This window comes from Thamnophis sirtalis, unplaced genomic scaffold (assembly GCF_051295495.1).
Source record: "Thamnophis sirtalis isolate CommonGarterSnake01/CBP01778 unplaced genomic scaffold, rThaSir2_p1.2 scaffold_2, whole genome shotgun sequence".
Classification (NCBI taxonomy): domain Eukaryota; kingdom Metazoa; phylum Chordata; class Lepidosauria; order Squamata; family Natricidae; genus Thamnophis; species Thamnophis sirtalis.
In genome coordinates, this window is record NW_028261382.1 from 63999093 (window position 1) to 64009824 (window position 10732).

General features: G+C 53.8%; 1 protein-coding gene across 1 annotated transcript; it reads left to right on the top strand.

The window, feature by feature from the left end:
- The first annotated feature begins 1004 nt into the window (after nt 1-1004).
- Nucleotides 1005-10081, top strand: LOC148048890 (uncharacterized). The gene is made up of 4 exons (XM_087703489.1): nt 1005-1157; nt 1393-1524; nt 3975-5630; nt 9962-10081. The coding sequence occupies exons 1-4, from the start codon at nt 1005-1007 to the stop codon at nt 10079-10081; spliced, it is 2061 nt and encodes a 686-aa protein (XP_087559615.1).
- The last annotated feature ends 651 nt before the right edge of the window (nt 10082-10732 follow it).

Sequence of the window (10732 nt, forward strand, 5' to 3'; positions counted from 1 at the left end):
ACTCACCTGTTTTCGCTTAAGAGCTTTTTACCAGAAGCAAACCTGTTTTGGTGAGATATTTGCTAGAGGTTTTTGGGCCGGGGTGGGGTGGGGTGGGGGAAACACAGCTTAAACAAATGCAAACCTCTCTCACCTCATGGCTCCCACCTTCCTTTCCAGTTCTCCCACTTGATCTGTGAGAGAGAATAGCCAGAAATTATTGTATGGGGTTACTCTCTGTTGCCTGAGAAAAAAAAATGGGAAGGAAGGAAGTCGAAAAGAAAGGAGAGGTTTCTTTTTTCAGTTAAGCAAGGAAGTAAGAATGCAACAGCTGGACCTGGGGTCTTTTGTGGGATGTGAGCTACCCGTAAGGAATGAGCAATGGTCTTTATGGATTACGATGGCCCTGTGGATGTTGTAGTGTCGGAAAGAAATGTTCATATGGGTTCAGTTCCAAGTAGAGGAAAAGACACCGGCTAAGAGATGGGGCTGGCTGCTGCCTCCACCGCCCAGAGAAAGGGTGTATCAGGTAAGGACCAACGCCCATTCTCCCCAGTTGGTGGAGACAGCAGCCAGAATCGGACATACCAAGGCTTGTCCATAATGTTAAGGGTGGGTGGATGACTGGCCTGAGGCTGATTGTCCACTTCTGACTTGTTGGAGTTCCTTCCTGCCAAAGGCAGCGTCTGATGACGCATATCTGTAATGGTTTACAAATAGAGATGGTGAAGACCATGTGGCCACCTTGCAGATTTCCTCGATGGAAGCTTGTGCAGACCACGCTGTCAAGGTGGCCATGCTTCATGTTGAATGCGCTGTCACGTGTGGAGGGGGAGGCAGGACCTGATCCAACATCTGGCAGACCTGGAAGAGTCTTTGGCACCCATGTTAGTTTGATGAAAAGAAACAAACAAGGCCTCCGAGCGCTGAAAGGAAGCAGTTCTAGAGAGGTAGATGTGGAGGGCGCGGCGCCCGTCCAGCTTGTGCCATTGGCGCTCAAGTCCGTGTGCAGGGGAAGGACAACAATGGAGGAGGACGATCTCCTGGGCCACGTGAAATCTGTTCTTGACCTTCGGGATGAAAGCTGGGTCAAGACGAAGCACCGCCCTGTCCTCATGGAAAATACAAAGGACTCGTCTAGTGGACAGGGTGCAATTTCCAAGATGCGTCGCGCAGAGGTAATTGCCACCAAAAAGGCAACCTTGAGGGACAGATGCCTCATGCAGCTGGTGTGAAGCGGTTCCAAGGGGGATTTAGTGAGAGCGTCCAGAACTCTGCCAGGTCCCAAGTGGGGAATCTGTGCACCACGGGAGGGCTGATGTTGGCCGCTCCACTGAGAAATCGAGTCACTAAAGGATGGTGAGAGAGGGTCTCCAATGATGGAGATATGAGAACCGCCACTTGCCTTTTTAGGGTGTTGATGGAAAGCCCAGAGTCCAGTCCTTACTGGAGGAAATCCAAGATCGCCGGGACCGACGCCGAGGTCGGGACAGTACCGTGACTGTCGCATCAGGTGTGGAAGGCCATCCAGGTGGCGTCATAGATGTAATAGGTTGAGGTGCATCTGGAGGCTTGGAGAAGTTGCTTGGAAAGAAGGTTTATTGATGATGGACAGGATCGCATGGTTTGAGATCCTTGGGGGGGGGGGAGAGGAAGAGATGCTGAGCGTGCCCTGGTTTTATGCCCTCTCTTGGGCTTTTGAATTAGAGCTTGTATTCTGATTGGTTGTCAGGGGCCATGCAGTAGGCTGTCCTGAGTCGCAGGCTTGGTTGACTCTTGCTGGGTGATGAAGTAATGAAAAGGCTTTGGGCAATTCCTACTATGGCTCTGCCTGAAGGAGGTTGATCTTTGTTATGTAGAATAGACTGGCTCAGGCCTTAATGCCCCATTGATAAAGGTGTGGGGGCCCCCTGATTTTTCTGCCTCCCTTTTAGGGGAAAATATTCTGCCCTTTTAATATTTGCTAAAATATTTCATTTTCCTAGGAGAAGGGTGGGTGCTAACTTCCTACAGGAGAAAGGTTCCTTGGTGCCCAGTTGGTCTTCATCAGATGAAGATGGATTGGAGGATTAAGGGTGACATGATAGCTGTGTTCCAATATTCAAGAGTGTATGGCAAAAAAGAAGGGGGTCAACCTATTTTCCAGAATGGGAGGAGGGAATGGTCACACGTGGGTTTTATCACAGCCTGATTGGTCCAAGGCTGAGAGGAAATCTATAAATACCGGTGCCTGTCCATTGCTGGCCCAGATTCTCTCTCAGCCTGGTCCAAGCTGTAGAGTAGTTTGATAGGTTTCTGTTTGTTTTCTCCTTTTGGGTGAGTTCTATTCAATCTGATTCCTATTTGGCTAATTGGGCACTTTAAATCCTTTTAAATTCTAAATTGATCTGCTGCGGCCCCAAGGGACAGATCTCTGCCTCGGGTGGCTGGGGGAGGGCCCAGTGGGGCACTAGTCTCCCCCCCGCAGGCCAGGAGCCTTTGCCCGTCCCCGGGGGTGCGGGGGTGCGAGCTCCATTCAAACTGCTTCATTCAAACTGCCTTGAAGCGACTGTTTTTGCAGCAGGAAAGTTAAAGTGAAACTTTGAAGACTCGAGGCTCCAGCGAGCAGATCGCTCCAGAGGGGCCTCGCTGCAGGCTTCTTTTGTTTGTGTTGCCGGGGAGACAGAGCAGGGGGAGGAGAGCGTGTGGCTCTCCCTGCTCATTTTAAAGTAACGCTGGCTAGAAAAGCCTGGCTGGGCTGCTGGTGATTATTTCCAGCCCTTTTCTCCCACACACGGAGTTCCGGCGGCCATTTTGGAGGCTGCCACGTGCTTGAGGCCTGGCCCTTATCGACGGGCCTAGTGCGGCCTAGTGAGAGGCCTTGGCCTAGGTCTCCCCACAGGCTTCAGGCCCTGGTCTCAGGTGGGACTTTGGAGGCCGATTCCTGCTCCTTTCGTCGGACACGTGAGTGGGGCATGGACGAGGGAGCGGAGATTCCCCAGGGGCAGGGGGCAGGCCCTACTGGGAGTGAGGAGGCCTTGGATCAGGAGGTGGGGGGGAGGGCTCCCCCTCAGAGACCCCTTTCTTCAAGGCACCCCTCCAGTTCTGTCTCTAGGGATGAGGCAGCTCGCCATAGGGCGCTGGAAAGGACCTTTGCCAGGGCAGAAAGACAGGCCCAGTCCTCCAAGTCTTTATCTAGGGACAGATCCAGGTCCCCTGTTAGGCCCATTTCAGAAAGGTCTCTACTTAGAGGTTTTAGCCCGGCTTCTTCATGCAGCTCTCCTGGTAGGTCGCGGGCCTTCTCCAGGAGGGGGCGTTCTCCATCCCCCATAGATGATCCTCTGGAGGGCACGTCCAGAGGCCCTTCTTCCCCCCAAAGGTTGGCCCCTCAGGGCCCTGCTTCTACTTATGGGGATGTGGAGGATCTGGATAATCTCCCTGAAGGGATTAAGAGGCTTATTTCTGCAGCCATCACTCGGGGCATTGCCCAGCGGGACAAAGGCTCTCTTTACTCTAGGCATGGGGGGCTGAACAGGGCTCAGTTTCGGGCTTCCTCCCCTTCCATGATCAGTGAGACTTCCTTCCTGGGGGGGGGGAGTTACCCCAGGAGATGGGATTCTCAGATGATGAGAATACCACTGTTTCGGAGGAACCTTCTTCTAAGGTCCTATTTATGCCCGCCTTGTTTAAAGTTCTCTTGGATAAGGCGAGGCACACCACCAAGGTCGGAACTGGGGATCCTTCTGTGCCCCCCCCAAGGGATCCCGACATGGTCATGTTCTCTGCCACGGCCACCAACAAGGAAGAGATCCCTGCCCCTCCCTTGTTCCTAGAGGTTCTGACCGACCAGTGGGCTAAACCTTCTAATTTCTCTTCTCCAGGCAGTACCGACCGTCGGCATTATAACATGGAGCAAACCTTTGCTCAGGCCATTCAGCTCCCGATGGTTGACATCCCTGTGGCCGCATTGGTGTCCTCCTCCCCGGTGGTGTCGGGCGATGCGGCAGATAAGTTGAAGCCGGAGGATAAGCGCGCAGAGCTTACTTTGCGGAAGAACTTCAACGCCACAGCGTGGGCCATTAAGGCGGCGGCTTCAGCTTCGTACTTTAATCGTGCCACAGTCATGTGGCTCAAGAAGCTGCAGGCACGCATTCCCATACAGGAAGACCGGATCCATCAGGATCTGGTCAAGATTCTGTCAGCGTGTCAGTTCTCAGCTGACGCGACCTTGGATACGGTCAAGTTTGCTTCTAGCGCCCTGGCCACCTCGGTCACCTCCTGTAGGCTCCTATGGTTGCGCCATTGGCAAATGGACAACAAAGCGAAATGGGATTTGGCGGCTGCCCCCTTCAAAGGGCCCGATCTCTTCGGGGAGGCCCTTACTCGCATCCTCGTGGAGGATAAGGATAAGAAGAAGGTCCTCCCCTCCACGGCTAAGAAGGCCGAGAACAAGTCACGTCCCTTCCGTAGGCAGCGGTATAGGGCTCCTAGCTTCGGCTATAACCAGCGCTTCTCTTCTTTCTCTTCTGACAGGCAGTTCTTGGGGCAGCCCTTCCAGGACAGGAGCCGATTCCAGGGCCAGGCTCGGCGGCCCTTTCGGGGGGGAGGCGGCCGTCCCTTCCACAGGGGGAAGTGACTCGAACCCGAGTCATCCCATCGGCGGCCACCTCGCTCTTTATGCGGACCGGTGGGACGACATCACGTCGGACGCCTGGGTCCGAGCCACGGTTCGTTACGGGCTCAGGTTAGAATTTCTCTCCACTCCTACAAATCTCTTTCGGTCGTTCCCTCCATCCCGGAGTCGAGAGCGCCGCCGCCTGATGAGTCAGGCGATCGCCCACCTCCTCGAAATCCAAGCGGTGGAGGCGGTTCCCGCAGGGGAACGGGGCCGGGGCCACTACTCAAATCTCTTCGTGGTCCCGAAGAGCACGGGGGGTTGGAGAGCAATTCTAGACCTCAAGCGCCTGAACAGGTTTCTGGTCTACAGGCGGTTCAAAATGTCATCGCTCAAGTCCATCCTTCAGGGCATCAGGAAAGGCGATTTCCTGGCCTCCGTGGATCTCACGGAGGCCTATCTTCACATTCCCATCCTGCCCGCTCATCGCCGGTTCTTGAGGTTCTCCCACAGGTCCCACCATTACCAGTACAGGGCTCTTCCCTTTGGCCTGGCCTCGGCCCCGAGGACCTTCACAAAGGTCCTGGCTGCTCTGGCGGCCCATCTGAGATCGGTCCCGGTCCGCCTCCAATGTTATTTAGACGATGTCTTGCTTCAGGCGGGCTCCCTGTCTCAGGCCGTTTCAGATCTTCGGATTACCATTCAAAGCCTCCAGGACCTGGGGTTCTCGGTAAACTTCAAAAAGAGCCATCTCACTCCCTCCACTCGCATTCTGCATCTGGGGACAGTCATAGATTCCAAGTTGGGGGAGGTGCGTCTGTCTCAGGAGAGGCAGGTCAGCCTTCGTCGGCTGGCGGAGAGCGTTCGCACAAAGCGCTCCGTTTCCATCCTCTCTCTGTCGCAGTTATTGGGCAAGATGGTCTCTTGCATAGGGATTGTCCCGTGGGCCAGACTCCATCTTCGGCCCCTTCAATGGGAGCTTATTCCCTATCAGAGGGGACGAATGAGCAATTCCCTTCGGACTCTCCGCATCTCGGCGGGGGTCCGTGCATCCCTGGTGTGGTGGCTCTCCCCGGCCATCCAGCGGGGGTGTTTGTTCTGGGAGCCGAGCAGGGTGACCGTCACCACGGACGCGAGTATGTTCGGGTGGGGGGCCCTGGTGGGCTCTCGGATGGCTCAGGGAAGATGGACGGCCTCGGACCTCCGTCACAACATCAATTGGCTGGAACTGAAGGCCGCGCGTCTGGCCCTGAGTCACTTTCGCTCCTCGGTGGAAGGGAGCCACGTTCTCCTCCTGACGGACAATGTGGCCACCAAGGCGCACATCAATCGTCAGGGCGGGACCCACTCGAGAGCCCTCTGGCTGGAGGCTCTGCGATTGGGGTCGTGGGCGGAGAAACACTTACGGTCTCTGGTGGCGGAGCACATCTCAGGACTCTCCAACGTCCAGGCGGACTGGCTCAGTCGAGCAACTCTGGACAACGGCGAGTGGCAACTCCACCCGTCGCTGTTCCGGGAGATCTGTCGTCAGTTCGGGTCCCCCCGGGTGGACCTGTTTGCGTCTCCCGAGAACACACAACTCCCGCGTTTCTTCACCCGTTTCCAATCCAGCTCGGCGGAGGGCACGGATGCCCTCAGGAGCCGGTGGCCCCCGGGCCTTCTCTATGCCTTTCCCCCCATTCCACTCATCCCGGGGACCATCAGGAAGGTGGTGACGGAAGGGGCCTTGGTCATTCTGGTGGCCCCGTTTTGGCCCAGGAGGTCCTGGTTTGCGGACCTGGTTCAGCTGTCGGTGACTTCCCCGTGGAGGATCCCGCAAGGGGAGGTGGTCTTACGGCAGGGGGCCATGATTCACCCAGAGCCTCAGTGGCTTCAGCTGACCGTTTGGCTCTTGAACGGCGGCTTCTAGGGGGGGCTCATCTATCTTCCGGGGTCATTCGCACCATCGAGGCGGCACGTCGCCCCTCGACGACCCGCATTTATAACTCCACCTGGGCGGCGTTCGCCCGCTGGTGCTCCCCCAAGGGCATCTCTCCCGACAGAGCCACCATTCCCAACGTCTTGGATTTCCTTCAGAAGGGCCTGGAGGACGGGCTCTCGCAAAACACCTTGCGACGCCAAGTGGCGGCTCGGTCTTGGGGGGGCGGGGTCTTCTTCCCTTTCCCAGTCTCCTCTGGTCAAGCTGTTCCTCAAGGGGGCGGCTAATCTCAGGCCTCTCCCCGTTCATAGATTCCCCACTTGGGATCTTCCGCTTGTCCTCAAGGCCTTAACGGAAGCTCCGTTTGAACCTCTCCGCTCGGTGCACTTGCGCTTCTTATCACTGAAGGTGGTCTTCCTGGTGGCCATCACTTCCGCCCGACGTATATCCGAGCTGGGCGCCCTGTCTTGTAAGGACGACCTCTGTCATTTTCACCAGGACAGAGTGGTCCTTCGCCTTGACCCGGCATTCGTCCCCAAAGTAAATACCCCCTTTCACAGGGCTCAGGAGATCGTCCTGCCCGACTTCTGCCCGAGTCCGTCCACTGACAGGGAGCGTCTTTGGCATCGTCTGGATGTCCGCCGTGCCCTGCGGATCTACCTCCGGCGGACCAAGGATTTCCGCAAGTCTGAGGCCTTGTTCGTCTCCTTCCTACCTGGAGCTCTGGGTTCGAGGGAGTCCTCGGCTACCATCGGCCGTTGGCTGCGTCAGGCCATCTCGGAGGCCTACGTGGCCTCAGGGCGGCCGATTCCGTCAGGCATCATGGCGCACTCTACAAGGAGCGCGGCGACCTCGGCAGCGTGGGCCCCGAGGGCCCCGTTTGAAGACATCTGCCGGGCGGCTACCTGGGCCACTCCAACCTCGTTCATCCGGCATTATCGTCTGGATGCTTTCGCGTCGGGGGACGCGTCTTTCGGTCGTAGGGTCCTACAGGGGGTGGCGGCTGAGGCTCCCCTTGGGCCCTAGAGTTCCTGTTCTCCCTCCCTGGGACTTTAGCTTGGGTATGTCCCACGTGTGACCATTCCCTCCTCCCACTCTGGAAAAAGGACGTTGGTCTTACCTGAACGTCTATTTTCTGATGGGAGGAGGGAATGGTCACAACCCGCCCTGAGTTCTGTCTGTTGGGGCCAAGGGGAGGGCCCGGGGGGTATTTCCCGGGGTTTGTTGTGTTGTTTCTTGTTTTTCAGTTGTACCGTTCATGTTCGAGAATCTGGGCCAGCAATGGACAGGCACCGGTATTTATAGATTTCCTCTCAGCCTTGGACCAATCAGGCTGTTCTAAAACCCACGTGTGACCATTCCCTCCTCCCATCAGAAAATAGACGTTCAGGTAAGACCAATGTCCTTTCTCCAAAGCACCAGAAGGCAAGACAAGAAGCAATGGATGGAAACTAATCAAAGAGAGAAGCAACCTGGAATTGAGGAGAAACTTCCTAACAGTGAGGACAATTAACCAGTGGAACAGCTTGCCTCCAGAAGTTGTGGGAGCTTCATCTCTGGGAGTTTTTAAGAAGAGAACGGACAGTCACTTGTCTGAGATGGTGTAGGATCTCCTGCTTGAACCGGGGGTGGGGGGGCTGGACTAGAAGACCTCCAAGGTCTCTTCCAGCTGTATTCTATTCTAAATTCTAAAAGCAATCCAAAACCCCCACCTGATTTGATTGCTTATTTAGTGTTGTATCTTTTGATTCTTGATTAATGTATTTTGATGTTCACTGAGAGCTCATATGCACTGAAGACAAATTCCTTGTGTGTCCAATCACACTAGAACGAAGGACAAATTCCTTGACTGGTTATTGGGAGGGTCTTGGGACCCCTCCCCAGCCAAACATCACTACCCCCAGTCTGCATTCAGTCCACTTCGGTGCGGTGCCATCTCTGTTCCCCCCTCATCCTCCTTGTAGTATTGTTCATACTTACTCACTGTAGCCCAGAGACAATGGAGCAGGGACTTGCTCATAGCTAGTGGAGCCTGGCTGAGTTAATTCCCCCCACCCTCCCAAATCCAGTTGCAGGATTAGGATGGAGGAGGAGTTGGGGGGGGCATTGAGAAGAGAGCCTTAGCAAAAGGGTGGTTGGAGAAGGAAGCTTAGCTGGGTTAGACACACCACCCTCACCCCTTGCAAAATGGGGGCTATTTCCTTTTTTCTGCTTTGAGATGGATCTTCAAAGCGTTTCCTGCAGTCTGGTGTCTGCAAATTCATTTCAAGTCAAAAGCTTCTGGTCTTAGGCCTCCTCCTGAAAGGGGGCGGTAGGGGAGGAGAAAGAGGAGGGGGGAAGAGGGAGAAGGAGAAGAAAAAGAGGAAAAAGAAAAGGAGAGGGGGAAGGGAGGAAGAGGAGAGAGGGGGAGGAGGGGGAGGAGGAGGAGAAGAAAAAAGAGGAAAAAGAAAAGGAGAGGGGGGAGGAGGAGGAGAAGAGGAAGAGGAGGAAGAAAAGGGAAAGAAAAGGGGGAAGGGAGGAGGAGAGGGAGAAGAAGAAAAGGAGGAAGAGGAGGAAGAAGAGGGAAGGGGAAAGAGGAGGAGGAGGAGGAAAAAGAAGAGGAGGAAGAAAAAGAGGAAGAAGAACAGGAGAAAGGAGGAGGGAAGGGGAGGAGGAAAAGAGAAAGAAGAACAGGAGAAAGAAGAGGAGGGAAGGGGAGGAGGAAAAGAGAAAGAAGAGGAAGAGGAGAAAAAGAGTAGGCGGAGAAAGAGGAGGAGGAGGAAGGGAGGAGCAGAAAGTAGAAGTGGATGAAGAAAAAGAGGAATAAGAAAAGGAGAGGGGGAAGAGAGAAGAAAAAGAAGAGGAAGAGTAGAAAGAAAAGGAAGAAAAAAGGGAAAGAGGAATAGAGGGAAAAGAAGAAAAAAGGAATAGGAAAAAGAAAAAGGACGGGGAGGAGGAGAAAAGGGGAAGAAAAGAGAAAGAAGAGGAAGAGAAAGGAGGAAGGAGGGGGAAGGGAGGAAAGAAAGTATAAGGGAAGAAGATGAACAAGAGAAGAGGAAGAGGAGGAAAAGGGAGAAAGAAAAGGAGAATGGGAATGGGAGGAAGAGGAGGAGAAGAAGGGGAAGAGTAGGAAGATGAGAAAAAGGAAGAGGAGGGGGAAGGAGAAGGAGAAGAAAAAGAAGAGGAAGGAGGAGAGGAAGAGGAGGGGGAAGAAGAGTTTCTTTGCAATTGCTTATCTGAATACTGTACTTGGCGTTTGAATTAGCTCACCTTGGCTTTTTCAGCAAGCTAATCAGGGCCAGAGTTGGCTGGTTATTGGATGGGAAACCACTTGGAGATCTCCAAGCCACAGGCTGGATCGAAGAGTTTTTAAAAAAACCCAAAACTAAAGGAAAAGAAAACTATGTTGACATTGGGAGTTTCTGGGAGGCTCCTTCAAAGCTTCCCCAGCCTTCCTTGCCTACTCATTTGGGTGGCGTGCTTCTTTTCAGCCAGCTAAAGAAGCCATCTGGAACTTCATGAGGTCATGCACCTTGCGACATCTGCTCGGAGATGGGCCGGGAGCCAGAGAGTCTCTGCAGGGTCTCTGCACCATCACCGATGATCCCTAGCTTGTCTTAAAACATCTCCAGCCCAAAATATCTGATGCTGTTGGTTTCGAAGCAGGTACAGCGAGCTTTCAAAAGGTTTATTTAGGTGTAGAAAGGAGATAATTGGAGGTGGAGGCAGATAATTGGGGTGTGAATCAACATCTTGTACCTGCACTTGGACTGATGGAGGAAGACAAGCATCCTTTCATTTTGGAAAGCCATCTTCACCTAACAGAACAGAATAATAGAGTTGGAAGGGACCTTGGAGGTCCTCTAGTCCAGTGTTTTTCAACCTTTTTGTGCAAAGGCACACTTTTTTCATGAAAAAAATCACGAGGCACACCACCATTAGAAAATGTTAAAAAAATTTAACTCTGTGCCTATATTGACTATATATAAAGTGTTTTTCCCACGGCACACCTTACACTATGTCACGGCACACTAGTGTGCCGCGGCACAGTGGTTGAAAAACACTGCTCTAGTCCAACCCCCTGCACAAGCAGCAGATTTAGACCTAATCCATCCCAGAGAAAAAGGCTCTCCGGTCTCTTCTTTAAAACCTCCAATGTTGGAGCACCAACCTTCCACGGATGACTTGTTCACTGTGTCGAGAAAATTATTTCTAGGTTGCTTCTCTCCTTGCTAAGTTTCCATCCATTGACTCATTTCTCT